At 40.1% G+C, this 22,075-nt stretch overlaps 1 protein-coding gene across 5 annotated transcripts in view; it reads left to right on the plus strand.

Moving 5' to 3' along the window:
• Positions 1-14,299, plus strand: part of tmem68 (transmembrane protein 68) — a 29,780-nt gene extending 15,481 nt beyond the window's left edge. For all 5 annotated transcript variants that reach the window (XM_068603077.1, XM_068603058.1, XM_068603086.1 and 2 more), the window contains 5 exons: positions 1-138; positions 2,019-2,212; positions 2,394-2,454; positions 2,864-3,003; positions 8,668-14,299. The exon at positions 1-138 is cut by the window's left edge and continues 30 nt beyond it. In XM_068603077.1, coding sequence (XP_068459178.1) covers positions 1-138; positions 2,019-2,212; positions 2,394-2,454; positions 2,864-3,003; positions 8,668-8,772 — 638 coding nt within the window. In that variant the 3' untranslated portion in view covers positions 8,773-14,299. The remainder of the gene's footprint in view (positions 139-2,018; positions 2,213-2,393; positions 2,455-2,863; positions 3,004-8,667) is intronic.
• Positions 14,300-22,075: the final 7,776 nt, after the last annotated feature.

The following is a 22,075-nucleotide window of genomic DNA, read 5'->3' on the forward strand; positions in this document are numbered from 1 at the left end:
CAGACAAAGGACCAGCATTGATAGTTTACTATCATGGAGCCATTCCCATAGACTACTATTACTTTCTTGCCAATGTTATCATCCAGAAGGGACGGCCCTGCCACTCTGTAGCTGACCACTTCCTCTTCAAAGTCCCAGGTACTTGCTCACGAATGCATACTACCAATCCCCTCAACTACTGCTGATCTTCTGATATGTTCAGTGTATGTTTGATTTACTTTTTCGTTATTTGTTGTTGTAATATATTTTTTTTATCAGAAGTTAGGGCTTAACCCAAACTAATGAGTTGAAACCAGGTGGTTTTGCAGAGTAAAGCCGATGCGGTTAAGACTTGCCTTATCAGTGAGCGACACCTTTGGTTGCAAAAATAATTCCGGTTTGTATAGAAGTCTATGAGAAAATGCAGGGTTCATACACATTTTGACCAATGGATTTCACGTCTTTTCCATGACTTTAAACCAAATTTCCATCACCAAACATTTAGTGAAATCTGGAAGTAAACATGAAAAAGTGAGAAAATGTAGTATTTAAACTAACAATGATGATTTCAAAGCATACAGTAGTATACCTTAAATCAGTGGTTCTCAACTGGTCTAGCTCCGGGACCCACCATCACCCTTAATGACAAGCCGCGATCCAAATCGAGGAACATTCTCAACATCTCCAATGTATTTAATGAAAAGATGGTGCAGTTTGAACCTGAGATACTATGGAGGCAGTAGTGTTGCATGCTGGATGTGTGATCGTGTGTGTGTGTGTGTGTGTGTGTGTGTGTGTGTGTGTGTGTGTGTGTGTGTGTGTGCGTTTAGGGGTGTTGGAGGTGCATAACAAAACAATAACATAAGTAACAGAACCTAAACTGACGCTGCGGCCTAGGTGCATAATAGTCACATGGGGATAAAAAACAATATCAATGTACTCTTTTTAAAGGCTCAACTCGGCAAATCGTCCGGCAAGGTTACGGAAGCGGGAGCGAGCGCCTACATTACTCGCCTTCTAAGTAAAAGCCTCCTCCCCCCAAAAAATGCAGTTAACGCATGATCAAATAATTAACGGTGTTAATCGATTAAAAAGTTATTGCTATAATAACGTATTAACTTGCCCAGCCCAAGTTATCAGTTATGGTCGTGTGTTGAAAGTTACGTTTAGTATATCAATGGCCGCCGGGCAAAACAAAACAAAAACCTTTTTAAAGAAAAAATATATATATTTTCTTGCAGAATGCTATTTGTTAAGGATACCTAATACCTAATACAAAAATAAAAATACACAAAGGTAGATAGGAGGTTCCCCCCACTTTTCTTGGATCATTTTGCCGATAGGAGATTTTTCACTTTCGCCATCTATGTGTTTGCAATGTAATTATGAGAGGGGTACAAAGATTAAACCGACTACCTTGTGGTTTCAAAACAAACACTCTCCCAATGAACACGATGACACTATATGGTACAAAAGTACACAGAAGTCATCACTAAATACATGGCGAAATGCCTGTACTTTCATGGAAATGTTTACATTAAGTTGACAGGTTACGCTTGTGCGACACGCACAAGCTAGATATTTAGTGCAAAACAGGTTATTTGCAGCCACAATAGGTCATTATTTTGCACAGAACTTTATTTGTTCTAACAAAATGATTGCACATGTCTAATGGAGCAATCTTGTTTACTTGAAAGGGATTTCAATTTTATTTATTCTATTATTTAAAAAAGCACGTATTGGAGGAGTCACAAAAAGTTGGACCTTTTTGTTACAATTCCGTTGGGGCGGTGGCCCACCGCCGGTGGGGCCCGAACATTTTTCTTCCTCCAAAGTGGGCCGTGACAGAAAAAGTTTGAGAACCACTGGGTTAACCAATAGGAGCACTGAGCATTCAGGGCCATTCTATTGATGTGATTTATATGTGGGTGTGATGTCACCACCCTCTTACCAACAATATCACATGACATTACTGGATGTGCTACTCACCCTTTTCTCCATTGACTGGGAATTTCTTATTCCATTGTATCCCTATCCAGGTTTCAAGCTACTGTTGGAGGTGTTCAGTGTGATCCACGGTCCTCAGGAGGAGTGTGTGCGAGCTCTGAGGAGTGGCCACCTGTTGGGGATTTCTCCAGGTGGAGTGCGGGAGGCTCTGTTCAGTGATGAGACCTACCCTCTTCTCTGGGGAAAACGCACAGGCTTCGCCCAGGTCGCCATCGACTCTCAAGTGGTGCGTTCTGAAATCAGGTGTCACTGTGTTTTAAACTGGAATTATGGCCACATTGCACGTTCAATTAAAAATTAGCAATATGGAAAAATGTTGTTTATTGTAATTTAAAGTCTCCGACATTTTAATGCAGCTGCCCTCCATTCTAATCTACTCTCTCTCTCTTGCTCTCCCTGTCTTCCAGCCAGTAATTCCAATGTTTACTCAAAATTTGCGGGAAGGCTTCAGATCTCTGGGAACACTCAGTAAGTGTAGAAGCAACTTCAAAACACAAATATAGCTCCACCCAGCTGACGGAGTCAGTGATGAACACACATCTTGAAGTAATGACGGAACATGTCACCTAGTGCAACAGTGTGGCTCATTGCATGGTTGATAATAGCTTTTGGACAACAATGAAGCTCATTTGATACAAACACAATACTTGTTGGTTAATATAATGTGTGTAATATAGAATATTACCAGACTTGTCCTCATGATAGTGTGGCAGCAAGGGCTGTGTGCTGACCTGACCTAATACCTGATGATATTAATGATGATACTAACCTGTTTTATCTGTTTACCTGTTTTAGATGAACAAATGTAACCCATTTGTTTATATAGATCTTTAGTTTATATTTCTTCATGTAACAGGCTCTCTGTCTTTCTTTTCAGGATTTTTCCGCTGGCTGTATGAGAGGTTTCGCCTTCCTTTTGCTCCTGTTTATGGTGGATTCCCTGTGAAGTTTCGGACCTTCCTTGGTGACCCCATTCCATACGACCCCAATCTAAACGCTGCAGAGCTGGCAGAGAAAGTCAGTATTCATTATTTTTTCCATCCCTTTTCTTCTCAAATCATGTGAGCATTAACCATCATAGTCCTTCGAAAATGTGCTTTGTGACGCCATAAACTAGAGGTGTGAATTTTCACTGGCCTCACGATTAGATTTCATTAACCAGTCAACTGAATGTTTGTGAATTTTTAAAGTCCGATGTAATAACGATAGTTTGGAGTAAAAAAGACAATAACTGATTAATTGTCCAATACTCATCAAGAGATGCAAGGGGAGGACGTTGTCTGATTTTGGGACCTCAGTATTGCGACTATTCTTTGCAGATGATGTGGTTCTGTTGGCTCCTTTAGAAAGCTATCTTCAGCATGCACTGGGGGAGTTTGCAGTGTGAAGCGGTCCGAATGAGCCGTAAAAAAACAGTGGATTGCACCCTTTGGTTTGGGAGTGAGTCGCTGCCCTAAGCGAGTAAGTTCAAGTATCCCAGGGTCTTGTTCATGAGTGACGGTAAAATGTAACGTGAGATAGACAGGTGGTTCGGGACTGCGTCAGCAGTGCTGCAGGCGTTATGGACTGTTGTGGTGTAGAAGGGCAACTGTGGCACAGTGTTTAGCATCCTAGTCTTTCAATCAGAGGGTTGGTGGTTTGAGCTCCGTCTCTGCTAATCCATTTTCATGTGTCCTTGAGCAAGACACTTAACCCTGGATTGCTCCCTCTTGCTGTTTCTACGGTGTGTAAAGCAAAAATCTAAGTCGCTATGGATGAAAGCGTCAGCTAAATGAAATGTATTGTAATGTAGATGCAGCTGAGCAAAGCACTTAATTTATCAGTCCATCTATCAATCCCAGTAAACTGTCCATACCCTCAACAATGCTCATAAGCTTTTGGGTAGTAGAATGAGAGAACAGATAGAAGCGGCCAAAGAGCTTCCTTCGTAGGTGGCTGGGCTCAGCCTTAGAGATAGGGTGAGGAGCTCGGAGTAGAACCGCTGCCTCCATCGAGAGGGGCCAGCTGGGGTTAGGATATCTGATCCGGATGCCTCTTGTAAAGGTTTTCTGGGCACATTCAACTGAGAAGCCTCGAGAACACACTAGAGGGATTATATATCTCGTCTGACCTCAGAATGCATCAGGGTTTCCCAGAAGGTGCTGGAAAGCGTTGCCGTGGAGAAGGATGTCTGGAATACCCTGCTCAGTCTGCTGCCGCCGCCACCCGGCATCAGATAGGTGGAAGACAGTGGCCGAAGGACTTTTTTCCACAAGAGTTTTCCGAGTAATTCCTAGTCTCCACTTGGGCTATTGTTGCTAAACTATTAAGCAGTGCTGCGTTTGATGCAATGTATTTGAATAAATGTTGTTGCTGATCAACATAACCCACACTGTCAAAAAAAATATAATTTAAAAGCTATAGGATCTGAAGAAAAACATAACTAGGTGAAAGTGACAGGAACTTTGAATATAGTATAGTTTTTCCAGGAGTTTTAGGAAGGGGACAGATGTTTTTTAATTCGATCATTGACATATCCCAGACTATCAAATAATAAAGAATTATCCCCCAGCATGTAGTGTACACAACATAATTCAATTTCAATTCAGTTCTGTTTATTTTGGATAGCCCAGAATCACAAATTACAAATTTGGCTTTAAAATCTGTACACATACAACATCCCTGTCCCAGGACCTCACATCGGATTAGGAAAAACTCTCCAAAAAACAGAAGAAGAAAAAATTTCACAGGAAAAAAAGGAAGAAAAAAAACACAATCCAGATGACCACAATCCATGTCAGCTGAAGGAAGTAGAGAGGACAGGCATCAGCATGGCCGCCATGGCAGGGGGCAGGACCAGCTCCAGACAGCCACGAACCATGGCAACTTGAGGCAAGGAAGCACAGAGACTCCGGGGAAGAAGTAGAGTTAGTAACGGGCATTGGAGAGACATGAATTAATTCAGCAGGAGAGGAAGAAAAGGAGAGAAGACCTCAGTGTATCCTAAAATGTCCCCCAGCAGTATAGGCCTATAGCAGCATATCTACTGGCTGGACCAGGGCAAACCTGAGCCAGCCCTAACTATAAACATGAGACAGCCCTAACAATGAACCTAAAACAAGCCCTAACTACAAACCTGAGGCAGCCCTAACTATAAGTGCTATTAAAGAGCAGAGGTGTCAAAAGTATTCACATTCATTACTCAAGTAGAAGTATAGATACTAGGATTTCAAAATACTTCTGTAAAAGTTGAAGTATCAAACTTTAATGGAATGTTATCAATAACCTTTATTGGAAGAGACCTTGAGTCCTTTGGACTCAATCCCGTATGTACAACAACACTACCAATAGGCTTTGTTCAGCCGAAAAAGGCAGAAGGTTCTCAAAGGTATTTGAGCCAATGCATGCTCCTCTTGGCTTAAAGATGAGCCGTGCAACACTAAACAGTCTTTCACAGGCTGCTGAAGCAGGGAGTGCCGTATTAAACGTAAGTGAAAGCTGGCACACAGCTGGGAAGGACTTCAGTACATCTACTGTGTTTCCTCCTGGGCACCCCAGGTACACATCCAACTGCTGGGTCATTTCAAGAGGGCGGGTCTTCTTCAAGGAGGAAAATAAGTCCTCTTCCTCTGATGATTGGGAGCCCTCAATGACGTGATTCTCAGCCTGACAATCCAAGTGGCTCTCGAAAAATTCTTCCAGGTTTAGCCAGGGATGTACAAGAGTTGGCTGGTCTTGTTGGCTCTCAACCTCCTCACTGGCACTTGGTTTGGAGTGGGATATTTCGCTCGAGTTCTCTGACACTGACATCTTTGTAATAGGCTTTTCTGCTGTCCTTGCTGGAAAGTGACGTGATTGTAACAGTTGATTTGTGTCATCTTTAGGTGCATCGCGTAGAAAACCAATAGATCGTATTCACCCACGTGACCAGAAGAAGCTTTGACGGCCATGTTAGGGTCCATGCACAGCATTGTTTTGTTGTGTTTTATGCCGCTCTTCCTAAAAAATGACCATGTGTGGGACTGTGTGGGACTAATGATTCAGAATATGGGTTTATCAGCTCAACAAGACAAGCTTGTACTTCAACTTGTCCAGCTTCTCAAATAATGCATCTAACTTACTTCGATTCCACTCACGTATGAGTGTTAGGACTGTTCTCATGTGTTTTTGTTAATCCATCGTGTTGTGGGCACTTTTCCTTGACACACTCTCGTCAATCTCCTTTTGCTTTTTCGCCCAGCGAAAATCAATGTCTTAAACTTGCGCAAAAGAAACTGTGGATGGAAACTTGGGTGGAAGCCATGAACATGGCAACTCTGTCGGGCGATGTCTGCCTTTACTCTGTGATTCATTTCAAGGTAAAATAAAACACTGGCTACATGGAAACAGCACTTATTATGGCCAAACAGTCACTGCTGGTCCTGAATGAGTGCTGGAAGCGGCTTCATCCAGACACTCGTCCTGGAGCCGGAGACAGCTGTGTGCGACTACAAACCATAGTATGAACCCAGACACCGGGCACTTGATGTTCCGACATTTGTGGCATTTCCACAACAAGTACAATTCATAATTAGTTGTTAATGTCCCATGGTCGATAGTGGAAATGACAACTGTTTTACGGGAACGTGACCAAGCTATGTGATGGTAACTAGGGGTAACGGGACTCAAGCCGCGCCGCCTTTCCACCGCAACTGGTTGTGAAAAAGCGAAAAGTGAATTAACCATAGAGTGTCGAGCGAGTAAAATCAGGCGAAAAAGTGTTGCGCTTTTGGTGTGAATTCGGCATAAGCCTGCAGACTTTTAGATGCCTTAAAACTTTCCTGTGTGTAAAAACTTGTCTCCAGTACGCAAAATCCATTGCAAAATCCATTGCCTCTACTAGCAGCAGGCTAACTAAGTGGACCCCAGGATGGCACGATTGAGATGCTGACGTCACGTGAATACGCTCTATACTTCTCATCCAACCACAATCAAATTCACTCTATCTGGATCTCGCGATTTATCTGGCTTAGTTTTTTTTAACAATGAAAACAAACCAAAATTAAATAGTAACAAGGCTATTTTTAAAATGTAGTAAGTAGAAAGTACAGATATTTGTGTGAAAATTTAAGGAGTAGAAGTAAAAAGTCATCTGAAAAATAAATACTCCAGTAAAGTATAGATACTCAAAATTTCTACTTAAGTAAAGTAACAAAGTATTTGTACTTCGTTACTTGAAAAAGGGAAAGTCTTAAGTCTACTCTTAAATGAGGTGAGAGGTGACTGTGTCTGCCCTTCGGACTGAAACTGGAAGCTGGTTCCACTCTAGCGAGGTAATATGGTACTATGAGCTCTCCAGTGAGGTAATATGGTACTATAAGCTCTCTATTGGGGTAGTATGGTACTATGATGCGCTCCTTAAGATATCATGGTGCATCACCAGTTAAGGCTTTGTAGGTAAGGAGAAGGATTTTAAATATGATTCTCAATCTTTCAGGAAGCCAGTGGAGAGCAGCTAATATAGGAGTAATGTGATCTCTCCTCCTAGTCCTCGTTATTACACAAGCTGCAGCATTCTTGATCAAATGGAGAGACCCATGAGTAGGGGTGTCACGATACCAAAAATTCAGTAGTTGGTGCCAATACCAGTAAAATAACACGATTCTCGATACCAATTTCGATACTATAATAAAAAAAAGATTCCATGTACTTGAACTTGAAACATGAACTTCTTCATTAAAATATTTGAAATTAATCAAGGCAACAACATTAGCTAAATAGTTAGGTTAGTAATCATTAGGCCTTTGTCTCTCTTTACCAGTTGCCACTTGTGTTTGTCCTCTTGAAAATAAATCAGTAAGCTTGGCACATTTGGCAGCATCCTGGCAGCTAAATGACATGTAATGTAATTTAATCCTTCTCCAATGCCTTTCTTTTTTTCAACCTTTTCAACTTCCTCCCGTCCATTCTCCCTGATGCGTATCGTTGCGGTTGGGCTGGCCCAGCTATTGGTAGCCTATCTGAGAAAACTTTTTGGAAAAGACGGGCTACAGACGGAACCAACTCTATTTGGGAGGGGAGAACTTCCTTGCATGGTACAACCCATGCAGAGGCTATGCCGTAGCCGTTACTGTGTCCAAATGTGGAACGATCGGTGCACCCGCAGTTGCCATCTATGTTTTCTGAATGTAAACAATGACACTATAGCGTTTACTGCCCCCATCAGTTAAAGAAGAGGCGCAGCACGGTACTTACGGTACTTCAAACAATTAGGCATCGTCGGCGTTTTGATATTTTAGTTTCGAAAGGTGCCGTAAGTATCAGTTCTTGTAAAACCCCACCCGAAAGATTTACCAGAGCAGCCTGAAAATCAGGAGTTATAGTAATCCAGTCTTGAAGTAACAAATGCGTGAATCAATTTTTCTGCATCGCTCTGAGACAAGATCTGCCTGATATTTTAAATGTTAAAGGACAAGTCCTGATCAAAGATAGTTCAGATAATATTTATGGTGGTGCTTGACGCCAGAGCAATACCATCAAGAGATTATTGGATAATTGATTTCTAAAGTGTCATTTTTCGGCATTATGTAAACAAACTTGCATGTATTTATTCATTATTTATTAACCAGGCACAGGGCCTATATCATCGCTTTGTGATGTCTTGCAAGATGTTTGTAATACTGTGAACACCAACCATTCATCTACAGTGCTGTTGCTCTGCAGGTGCAGAAGGGAGTTCAGGCTCTGATAGACCAACACCAGCAGATCCCAGGGAACATCCTGAGAGCCTTGTTGGAGAGATTTCACACCACACACAAGGACCAGTAACATAAAGCAGTGCAACAACGGAGACAAACTGTCCCGTGCGGGACCAACACAACACTGCACATTGGATCAGACGGCTGTAGTGTGCACAGGTTTGGTAGAACGTGTTGAAATTTTTGCAAAACTTTCATCACTGCTTCCGAACACCACCGGCTGCAGCTGCTGCGGTTCCACATATGCATTTTTGTTTCTGATACGTTTCCTTTCATTACATTGACTCCCTTTCCTATCTGAAGAATCTGTTTAAAAATTAGACTTCCTAAAGTTAAGATCTTGCACTCATTATCAATTCTTATCAATATCTAATTAGCTGTGTCCCGATATCATAATCAATTACTGTATGATCAGATAGAAGATGGACCTCATGACTGAAAATAGGATTCAGGCAATTTCTTATTTGAAAACTGTGATATAAGTATGTTAATGTCTGCAAGAGATTCTTAACCTGGACTGGTTAGTCAATAAATTAGTTTTATTACCTAATAAATTGCAGGGACTGTGCAGACACTTGTGATGCACATCTTCAGTGGTTATGGTGTGTTCACACCAAACGCAAAGTGAACTTTGTGTGGCTTGTGGTCGAGCAGCGTGGAGATTCCCCTATCGTCACTACATTGAATCAGAAATGGAGGGTTTCAAGATTTCAAGTTACAAGGTTACCAGGATCAATTATCGTATTTGCCCTTCTATATTCCTTTTTCTTTAATTAATAGAAATTGGACAAAACTAAGTGTATAGATAGATGTACGTGTGAACAAACATTTTGATGCCGTATTTATGCCTAATTTAGAAACGTCATTTAGAGTTCTGATGGAGCAGCTACAATGTTACCATAGCCTCACACTGAACGATCCAAAGTCCATTCATAAAACCTTTCGCTCTGCCGGTGCATCGCTGTGATTGACAAACGATCCCACTGGTCAAACCCACAATAAGCACAAGGATAATATTTGCTTTGCTTTTAGTGTGAACACAGCACTGGACTCAGCATTTGAGTGATTACCCAGTGTTTATTATTTTTACTATATACATAAATTCCTAAACCTCTAATGTAGGCATGTCGATAATGGCAACGCTTGATTCAATTCCTGGAAATTGGACCAATGATCGAAAGAAAAAGAATCTTAGAAAGGGCAATCTAACTTGGTATAACTTAGTATAATTATACGGGAATAGGGTGGGTAACTATAGGGACAAGGAGGAAGTTTTCCCACTGGATATTAACGACCGCTTATAATGCACTACACTCTACCAGCTAACATATAAACACTCAATTGAGCACCTGACACCTTAAGCTCATCATTCAATAGGTACATACTCCTTACTCAGAAAAGTTTCAGGAAATCAATGACGCGAATAAAGCGTTACCCAAAGAAGTTGAAGGTTATGTTGTATAACATTACATCATATTGTAAGATGTTCCTATTATTTTGTACAGAAGCCCTGAGAGGCAAGTGAGAAAAAAATCCTGGGATCCATTTTCAGTCTGATAGTTTTCTCGACTGTGTTTATGACTGTATATAAGTGGACATAGTCTTGTGACCAAATCCATTGGTTTGTGGACCACAGTTTTGAAGCCTCAAATTTGTTATTTTGGCCGTTGCCAATATGTCTTTTTGCAAACAGATGTGACAGGAGTAGGTGGAGCATAGTACACCCAAACACTAAATAAGACATTTTAGGCAACCAAAATGTTACAATTAACTGTCAAAATGACAAAAACACAGATAACTCCCAGATGGTTCAAACGCTGTGCCAGGGTCCTGTTAATCACCTTGTAGCCCCGCCATAAAGCATCTCCTGCTTTATGGTCTATTTAACTCAAAATGCACCATATTTTAGAGTACTTTCATCATAAATTCTAGGTGTCGCCCCCTGATGTTTAAAACAGAAAAATGTAATTCCTGATCTTTTTTTAAATCTGTGAAACAGTTGGGGTGTAAAGTTTTGTTCTGTGGAAAAATAAGTTTTACAGGGCAAAATTTGTGAGTTCTTTCTTACACATAAAATATGTACTTTGTGATAGGACTGCATGGAGAAGCTCCAAGAAAACATGTTGAGAATAAAAAATATGAAAACAATGCCATTTTTTTACAAATGATTTTTTTTTTAAAGTAACTGAAGGGTAATGATTCTGGCGAAACCCTTTTAAAACGGAAAACTATTTTAAACACACAAAATGGATCTTCAGATTCTTTCTCATTTGCCTCTCAGAGCTCCTGTAATTCTGTTCTGTTTTGCACAAGTAGTTGTGAAAATTTCCAATAGAATCACAGGTTTATATAGAAGATAACTCATCGTATGATTATTTCTTATTTTATTGTAAATGAACCATCCACTGTTAAATGAGAGTGTTTCTTTGAATGTGCTGGTGTAAATCCAGACTCCAGTCTGTGAGGTCTCCGAGTTCCCATCTCATGTTGTTGCTTCCATTAGAGTTACATTCCATTACAGTGCTGCAGGAATGATGTATAGGCCAACTCCAGAGATGGAACCAGTGCGTTGCTCAATGGAATTGTTCTGAAACCAATAGTTGATCAACTCGGAGGGATTCAGTCCCTGTGAGCACTGAATCCTTATGCTTTTCTCGTTTTTTATAAATTAAAAAAAAAATGTATGTGACATTGGTCAAAACAAGACGTATGAAGGAACTTGTAATATGCATTTTACACTATTTACATTTTACAACTTAACAAGGAATTGATTAATTGAAAGAAAACATTCATCGATTAATCAGTGATAAAACAGATCATTAATTGTACACCTACAGTTAGCAGTGGACGCCGTGTGCCATACTTCTAAAAATGCCAAAGAGGTGCAATGGTAAGCTGGTGAAAAGTCATTAGTTTGGCTTGACCAGAGCTATATTTAGTAAAAGAGGAAGAATTATGCACACAAAAAATTGAATATTCTGAGATATATGATTAAAATGTATTACAAATAAATAAAAAAACCATTGAAAACAACAAAATAGATAAATCAATTTTAGTTCTTTTATATTCTCTGTCAGGCAGTTTAAAGAGCTCAGTGATGAGGGCCCAAAGCTCTCTTATCACTTTAGAATAACTCTTGAGTTCGTAAAGGCGTCCAATTATTTTTAAATGGATTTCTTTTTTTTAAAACAGGCAACCATTGTGAAGAATGAAAAACAATGTGTGCTGTCTATGACTTCAACTTAGCATGAAAAATATGCATCTGCGTATCTGGAATGCCTTTAGCATTCTTGATTAATACTGGATTAATTTAGAAACCTCTTGTTTCCGTTAGTTTCCATAAACTTATGCCAGGGTGCTGGAAAGGGGGCGCCGACCGCTAGTCGAATCTCGGATTCAAGAAGAGCAGTGCGGATTCCGTACCGGTCGTGCAACAGTGGACCAGCTCTTTACCCTTGCAGGACTACTGGAGGGGTCATGGGAGTTTGCCCAACCAGTTTACATGTGCTTTGTGGACTTGGAGAAGGCTTTCGACCGGGTCCCTCGGGGGGTTTTGTAGGGGGTGTTGCGGGAGTATGGGGTACGGGACCCCTTGTACGCCCTCTGTACGCCTGTAGTAGGAGTTGCGTTTGTATCCTCGGTAATAAGTCAGACACGTCCGCCAGGACTGCCCTTTATCACCGGTCCTGTTCGTGACTTTCACGCACAGGATTTCTAGGCACAGCCTGGGGGCAGAGGAAATCTGGTTCGGGGGCCTCGGGATTGCCTCTCTGCTGTTTGCAGATGATGTGGTGCTGATTGCCTCCTCGGACCGTGACCTCCAGCATTCGCTGGGGCGTGTTGCCGCCGAGTGTGAAGCGGCAGGGATAAGAGTTAGTGCCTCCAAATCTGAGGCCATGGTTCTCTGCCAGAAACCGGTGGATTGCTCCCTCCAGGTTGGGACACAATGCCTGCCCTAAGCAAAGGAGTTCAAGTATCTCCGGTCTTGTTCACGAGTGAGGGTAAAGCCTAGTTCATTTTTCAGCGTCAGGTCGGCGGCGTACCTACGGCGTAGGTACCACGTCGACGCACACCCCTACGCCATAGCCCGACGTGCACCTCCCCAAAATCCTAACGACGCGTCGCGTCGACGCAGACCGCAAGCGCTGTGATTGGTCCGCTCAGAACGTAATTTCCGGCAGTTACTTTTTTTTTTAGTGGTTGTACAGACCACCTCCGCAAACGTCTCCTCTGTCGCGTGCGCTTCAACATTTGCAATATAAGCATTTGCTCTTCAATTTTGATGAGCTTCAACTCAAAAACCCCTGAAACCACAAAGCCACACAGCCAAACACACCTGGCGGCATGGCCGTGAATAGTAGAGCGACGCGGTCCCTCGACGCAGAACTTTGAATGCTCGACGTGACGCAGAAGCATGAACTAGGCTTAAGGTGGAGCGGGAGATCGACAGGCAGATCCGTGCGGCTGCAGCAGTAAAACAGGCGCTGTACCGGTCCGTCTTGGTGAAGAGGGAGCTGAGTCGGAAGGCGAAGCTCTCCATTTACTGGTCGGTCTACGTTCCAAATCTCACCTATGGTCACGAACTCTGGGTTGGGACCGAAAGAACGAGGTCGCGGATACAAGCGGCCGAAATGAGCTTTCTCCGTAGGGTGGCCGGGCTCAGCCTTAGAGATAGGGAAAGGAGCTTGGACATCAGGAGGGAGCTTGGAGTCGAGCCGCTAGTCCTCCGTATCGAAAGGAGTCAGCTGAGGTAGTTTGGGCACGTTTTCCAGGTTTTCCAGGCACGTCCAACTGGGAAGAGGCCCGGGGGAAGACCCAGGACACGCTGGAGGGATTATATCTCCTGGCTGGCCTGGGAACACCTCGGGGTCCCCCAAAATGAGCTGGAAAATGTTGTAGTTGAGAGGAAAGCCTGGGTTGGTCTGCTTGGTGTGCTGCCACCGCGACCCGACCCTAGATAAGTGGCTGAAAATGGATGGATTGATGGATGGATGTTTCCGTTAGTCACCAAGACAGAAAAACATGAGAAAAATGGGTATGAAAAATACTGAAGTTTCCCTTTTTAAATAGAACTTTGATCTGCAAAAGAGTCTAGAGCTAAATTTCAGAGAATAAACTGAACGATCACTGCAAGTAAACTGGTTTCGCCCTAGTCTGCTTTTTGTATGTGTGGGCCTGTGTGTGTACGTATTGCGATCTCGCGGCCAGAAAGTTGTGACGGCTCGTACAAAACGTTGGTGTGCCCTCACAAGACTCAAGTATCTTCTCAATGTATATTTATCATATTTGTACAAATATTAATCAATCACTTTATTGTGTGCATGCATGAGTATGTAAATATTGTGATTCAACAAAGTTTTTTGCACATTCGTCAAAGTATCACTGCCAACTCAGACTTTTCTTTCATTTGATCTTCTAAAGAAGCCTTTGTGAGACCAAGTGTGCTTTTGATTGACGTCTAACTGGATGCTGTCCTTCTGTGAACCAGATGCCTTTTTCCATGTTTATGTTGTTAGTTTTGAGGTTTGTCTTTTTTTTAGATTTATCTTTTAAATGATGTCTGTATAAATGTTGCACTTTTAAATATGAAGATACACTTCAACCTGTTAATAAATATATTTTATTAAGATGGGTCATGCAACTTATTTCCTTCTCTTCTATTCTATCAACTGTATGAACCAGTGTTCTGCAAAATGGCCACCTTTAGAGCACACTGTATCTGGATTTTATATTGTGTCAACACATAGCATGTGCGTGAGATTCATTGTAATGAAAGTTCCATGTAGTAACTTTAAGTAGCAATACTACAGTTTGAAAACACTGCAAACTGCGACCGAAGTTTGGCTGTGGGGTAGCTGGTCTTCACATTTGGGGGGGTTATTGCAGTGCAATAATCGTTTTTAAATCTAATAACAAAATGTTATTTTTAGAATTTGGATAAAAATGTAACTCTGATTTGACACACTGACCTTGTTATGTTGCACTAGAAGTGTAAATCCTCAAAAAAAAAGAATGCAAAGATACACAATTAATTATAGCTTCAACCTTGCTAAATAAATACAAGAACAAATGAAAATTCTTGAGGCCAGAAAAATTACCACAGTGTACTTTATTAAATTAATTTTGGTAGTTTGTGTTGCATTAGATTCAAATAAAAATTTACAAAAATCCCATATATACAAAAATGCAATTTTGATCATGTTTATCACTTCATTTATTATTTTTAGAATAAAATGTACTTTTTCCCCAGTGAAAGAAGCACTTCAGACTTTCATCACACAATGCAACTTACTAAAAAGACCTTTTTTTTGTCTTTACATTTGTATCTTTTTTTAAATACACCACATACACCACATTTATTATTTTTTTTCTCTGTTGTAAATCGTCATAGTTACAGCCATCATGGTGGCATCAAACCTCTAAAGACACCTTTCACAGTCAGAATTCAAAAAGAGAGGAATGTTCTTTTTTAGCGTGTACACCTTTGCATACATTTATTTACAGATAAGCTTTTTAAGTTGATCAGTTCACTATCTGTGGTATCCATGTTCAACCATCTCTCTAAACATCTGTACATAATGATTATACAAGTGTGACTGGAATTCTAGCAGTAATCCTCCTGCTGGTTACTGTGCTTCCAAAAGCTGAATTATCTTATCTTTAATTTGTGCACGGATCTTCTGCACGGATGGTTCTGGCTATCCAAACTAAATACTAATTTTCTCTGGTTAAAAAGTGTTTGATCCAGTACAGCTGGTGAACAGAGACAGCCTGGGGGCCGAGACGCTCACAAGAAACACGGCTTATTCACATCTCTGAGAGCTACAGAGGGCATAAAAACACGATACATTACAGTTTAGTGCTGGCTGTGTGAGTGGAGTGGTCAGTGCTAATTCCCACTATGTCAACAGCCACATGTCTCCTCAGATGAGTCCTCATACTTGACTTGACTTTATTTGATATGGACATCACAGTGGCATTATAATTGTAATATACATCTATGCACTAGAACTAGATGCACTGTGTTGAGTGTTTGTAGCTAAATGCTAAGTTACAACACGTGTCCACAGGAGGCATACCTAACTGACAAACTCTTTGTTTAGAGCTCCAGAAAGACACATGAGCGTTACAAAAAATATGAAAATGATGGTTTTCTGAAGCTTAAGCTTTGGTAAAGTTGAGGAAGCTAAAACTGTGTGGCTAAGACTGTGGATCTCAACTCCCTTTTGTATGGGAAAACCGTCTAATAGAAGTGAAGCAATAAAGACATGACACCTCGCTGGCTTCCCATCATTAACAATTGAGACCAAAGACATGGTTTGGTGTGTTGTGCTTGATGTGGGACACGTCCTTCCTGCCAGCCTGGTGTCATTTTGAGTGCATCAAATACCAACACTGGGACAGTAGCCCTCGGGGCCTTGATACCAATGTGCAAGGCAAACTTTAGTGTCTGTCTGAAACAGCCAGGCTTTCAATGTAAACCCATCTGCTTTATCATTAGATGGGCAGATCAACTGACTTAAAATGGAAAGGAAGTCTCCTATGGGTGGGCGGAAGGGTCAAACAAAGGACCACCAGCGTGTGTCCCGTGTGAAACCAAAAATATGAATGATTATGACAGACATGTCACGTGATGTTTTGTGATGTGACATCACTGACTCACTTGTTTTGTCTGTAGCTTCTGTAACATAAACATTTATTTGAAACCCAAACCGTGTCTAAACTTAAACCACATCTGCTTCACAAGGCTAACCAAGCGTTACAACGTTAAACGCGGCTGCTTCACAAAGCTAACCTGGTGTAACAACATTAACCGCATCGGCTTCACAACGTTAATCAGGTGTAACAACGTTAACCGCGTTTGCTTCACAAAGCTAACCAGGTGTAACAACTTTAACTGCGCGCAAAACCTTCTGTGTTGAGATACACATTAGTAAAGTATAAGTGCGGATGAGATCTGAAATTATAGAGGTGGGAAAGAATGAATCTTAACACAAATTAAGGCATACTATGATCATACTTATTTGCCATAAGTATTATACCACATTATAAATGTATTATCATGTCCCTGATGTTTGTACCCTGGTGTTCCTTCTGAAAGTTACTGAATTAAGCACAAGCCCCAGAAACAATCAATTGAGATGTTCAGGAATCTTCAAATAACCTTTATGTGACTTAGTTTGTAGAATAAAGAAGAGGTGCAGCTAAAACAAGGTGAGGCAGAGAAGGATAAACGGAAACATTGTCCTTCAGCGACTAAGACACAAAGGGTATGTAATAGGAAATGTTTTTTTGAGTGTTGGGATCCCCTACAATTTGTATTAATTTCTTTACAGCTACAGCACTGTCACAACTGATGCCTGGAATTACAACCAAACACAATCACCAGTCAGCCATGTTCCCTTCAGCTGGACACAAAGCTGTTCATGTGACAGGGTGGAGGACCGAAGTCCATCCACCCTCCCTGGCTCAGTCCTAGTACAAGCACAGTAACTGCTGCTGACACATTATTATTAAATAGTGTAAAAAGAACACACACACAACCCCCCCTACCCTCCCCCCCCTCGCTCCACACACACACACGCACACACATACACTCACAGTTTCACAACTAACCACTACATCAAGCTGTGCTTTCAGTACAGACTCAAACAATGTCTTATGAGGTTCAAATAAAGACACAAATCGAAATATTTTTTTTAAGGCAAACAAAACATAGAAAGCAGCTTAGAGTTATGACCAGAGTGAAGGACATGGTTTGTTGATGTGTCACGTCTGCCTTGAGTACATTATTTGAGGATTTACCTTTCTATGACAGAGCCTCTTTTTTCTTCTTTTTTGTTTTTGCAGTGAGGTTAAACTAATCTGGAGGCAGACCAAAGCCCTCCTTCTTAAATGGCTCTTTTCAATGAACATTGCTTTACTCACAGACATATTAAACCAAGGACCAGATTCATGAAAAAACTGTGGGAGTTCAGTGCTGAAATGTGTGTTCATGATTATGACTTATGATTAAAATGCAGGAAGCTAATTCTTATCGACAGATTTAAAACCATTTAAATAAAAATTAATGAGTGAAACCACGTTAACAAAATGGAAATAGCCTTTTTTTATGGGCATCTGGAAAATGAGTCATAATAACAACAGTTTGCCATTTCAGTTCGACTTTTGTCGTAAGCCTTAAGAGAAAGTGAAAATAACATTCTGGGACCGTTTTTTCAAAAGTAATCTGATCGGATTACGGCTATTGCATTGGATCAAATCTTGAAAATGGATTTTTCAAAAGAAAAAAATGATCCAGAAATTAGATTGAATCACGTAATCCAATCTTGTTGTTGATCCGGATCAAACCTTGAGTTTGGGTTTTTTCAAAACTTTATAGTAGGATTGGGATCATTTTGATCCCAAAAATCAGGATCAACCTGATCCCAGCAGGAGGGTGGATTCATGGTGGATATCAGTAATAAAACTAGGTAACTAAAAGTGGTTAGTTAAATAATACAACATGTATATCACGCATTTTACAGTATTTATATTTATTCATCAATTTCACTTGAATTTATTCTTAATCTCAGCCCTGTAATCGAGGGAGAAGGTCAATCACATGTGGAGCCAGAAGGCCTAGTTTCCACAGGACCCCCAGAGAGAGGCTCAAAGCACCCAAAGAAAGATGACACCTATAAGGTACTTCTGCAAAAAGAGACTGAAAGGTCAGAAGTACAGATCGATCTAGCAGAGGAACATCTTATTCTTGCCAGTTCAATTCAATAAATTTTTGTTTGAAACCTGTTTGAAACATTTATAATGTATTTGTAAGTAAAGTATGTTTTTATGTATTTGTTGTAGGTTTCAGATGAGCGGACTGATATTGGTTCCAATATTGGAACCAGGCAGTCCGCTCATCTGAGACCTACAACAAATAAATACATGTAAATAAATAAATGTAAATAAATGTTCCTCTGCTAGATGTATTTGTACTTCTGTCCTTTCAGTCTCTTTGTGCAGATGTACCTTAGAGGAGTCATCTTTCTTTGGGTGCTTTGAGCCTCTCTCTAGGGGTCCTGTGGGAACTGGGCCTTCTGGCTCCACCTGCAACTGACCTTCTCCCTCATTTACAGGGCTGAGATTAAGAATAAATTCAAGTGAAATTTATGAATACATATAAATAATGTAAACTGCATGATATCAATGTTGTATTATTTAACTAACCAATTATAGTTAACTAGTTTTATTACTGATATCAATCATGAATCCCCCCTCCTGCTGGGATCAGTTTAATCCTGATTTTTAGGATAAAAATGATCCCAATTCTACCAAAAAGTTTTGAAAAACTCAAGGTTTGATCAGGATTAACAACAAAATTGGATTACGTGATCCAATCCAATTTCTGAATCCTTTTTTTCTTTTCAAAAACCCATTTTCAAGATTTAAGCCAATCCGTTAGCCGTAATACGATCAGATTACTTTTGAAAAACCGGCCACAGGTGATTCATTTTGTAAGGCAGATCCAAATCTCTTGCTTTTATGACTTAGGAACAAGTTTTTCTAGGATAATGTTTCTAAGTTTGCATAATTAGATTTTCATTTGTGAAAAGAAGAACGTTTTGGCCGGTGAGGGAAGTGTTGTTGTTGTAATACTCATTTTGTCCACAAGAGGCTGAAGTGCATGACACCATGTTCTAAGTAGGACTAAAAGCGTTCACGTTTTTTTCAAGGGGAGTTTTAATTTCTTACAGTGCATAAATTGTGCGTTATAAAGTGATATTAAGAATTAATAATCAGTCCTCTTTAGAACATGGGGTGGTGGTGGTGCACTTCAGCCTCTTATGGCAACAAATACTTTTTTTCAAATTGTTTTTATGGAGGAAAAAAAGTAACTAAGCAAAAAAGAATTTCCCACTAGTTAGACAGGATTAAAACAAAAATAATAAAAAATTTACAAAGGTCATCCTGGCCAAACGTCTTCTTAAGGTACATGAGAGAAAACAGGCCAGATCAGACTTTAAAAAACAACAACAAAATGATTAGCGGTCACTTGCCCCTCAGGGCTTTTGTACTTTGGAACAGTGAATTAGATTTGTTAATGTATTTTTACATTTCATTTTGGGGAAATTTTTCAGTCTCATTGACTTCCTTACAAAAACAGGGACCTGTGTCTCGCCTGCATAACAGCAGAAAATATATTGTTAAGGTGGCGGGTATTCTGTCCATAAAACAAACTGAGGTAGCTTTATGTTTAGTAGATATCAATTCACATCATAAACATTATAGCAGTATACATATATGTTAGTTCATGAGATGGTGATGAGTAAACGAATTCTACACTGGATTTGGGAGACACTGCAAATAAACTTCCATCAGATGCTTTGGCATCCCAAAATAAAATAAGGCTGCATTTACACAGAGTAGGCTACAAAGAAGTTTCCTTTGAGGAACTGTCTTGCAAACAAACTGTACATTTATTACCTGAACTTTAAAAAAGAAAAAGAAAATTGTCACTACCGGAATGCTGGTAGATAAACCCACGAGGACCTCTGCTGGTGAATTAGGCCAATACAGATAGCTTTTCTACTGTAGTAGGTCTACTAAAGATAAGTAACTACACATTATTCATATTTTTTTTAAACCATTTTTAGATGCATGTTGTACATTGCTAGATATTTTAATGTATTTTGCTCACAGTTCCAGGCCTCCATTTGTTCTATTATTACCTTCACAATATGAAACCATAAGTAAAAGTATAGATTGTTTTTTAAAGTCTGTACTGCATTACAATACCTTTGATCACTATACGTTCACTTGATTACAAATATTAAGCAATAATTTATAGCATATTGCAATTGTGGGCACATACTGCTCTGGAACCCTTAAAAAAGTACATTAAAATTTCTAAAACAAAGCAGCTTGGTTTTCAAAATGATTGGCTGTGACATAACGTAAATGAGACAAGACAAAACATGCAAAACTGCTGGTATGGTTGGTTCATAAGCATGAAATATGTTAAAAATCATTCAAGATACTACAAGCTATTACATGTTTCTCCCTCCAAAAAATTAAATGAACGTAAAAAATAACATGAGCCATTGAAAGGTATTTCAAATGAGAAAAGCACAAATAATAGCTGGAATATCCCATGTTTGTTGGGGAAGTGTATTATGTAAACACATCCATCTGGTTCTTTTTGTACTCTGTACATATAATGTAATTTTTACTACACACAAATCCTCTGTTTAGTGGTATATATTTTTAAACAAAAGGTTTGCGACATTATCTATAATGACAGCTCAGTGTGGCTGGTTTGGTTAAGCAGGGTAAAGAGATTTACAGTCTCATGCCATGATTATCCCATTGACTAGTTTTGTGCTTTTTTCTCCTCTTGCCATCTTTAGAAAAAAAGGCATTGCACTTGTGACTGAAATAAAGAAACCTGGAAACCTTTCATTTGTGCAAACATTTAACATTTTTAAAGACACACTGTTACCATCGTCTACCATCTTCTCAGCATTCCCTGAAGTTACGTTGTTTGGGTTGATAGTGTGTAAATGGTAGTGTAAATGGTGCAGCTCTCCAATGTCGGCAGTCTCTAATTGTCTCTACGCACTCCAAATCAAATGACTGGGCACGTACAAGAGTTTGTTTTTAATACGCACAGCATGTTGAACAGGCCACCGAGGCAATTTGACTGGTACTGGCTCTCACTAACAGAGATTGGCTTTTAGACAATGCTCCGTTTGAACAACACTTTGAACAGAACATGTGGCATGGACAGTCATGGTCCCTAGAAGATCCCTTGAGCAACCTTCTGACCCTAGAGTTCCAAGACAGTGAAACATGTGATTTGACTAAGATTTTGAACCATCACAAAGTATCATAAAAACAAATGTTTTGGATTTGAATGAAAACTATGCAATTTGATGTTTTTATCAAATCTTGATGTCGGTCTTGTCTAGAAGGTCGTGTCTTCATTTGCGACGTCAGACTTTGACCTTGAATGGTTTAGGTTAGGATAGGACATCAAACACTCAACTAGTGAATCTTTTCCTAGATAGTTTATGTTAGGCATTACCAAATAATTGTAAAGGTAGTTCAATAAATGTCTTGGAAGGTGATTGAGATTAGGCATTGATTTTGATTGGTTAAGGTTAGGATAAGTCGTCGGGCAGGGAGTCTCGCAAGAGTTTTCACAAATCTAGTTGGACCGTCTAGACACAACACTTAATGGGGAGGACCTACAGTTTTCTCCAATGAAAGTCCAACTTTACATTTTTACGATATTTATGACCTCAAACACGTCATGACATGATCTTGTCTGAAAGACAACTGACAGGAACTTTAGAACTTTAGTCTTGTTTCATCATCATCGGGTATTGTCC

The sequence above is a fragment of the Clinocottus analis genome, unplaced genomic scaffold (genome assembly GCF_023055335.1).
Source record: "Clinocottus analis isolate CAN_PGR_092001 unplaced genomic scaffold, fCliAna1.0.p SCAF_11, whole genome shotgun sequence".
NCBI lineage: Eukaryota > Metazoa > Chordata > Actinopteri > Perciformes > Cottidae > Clinocottus > Clinocottus analis.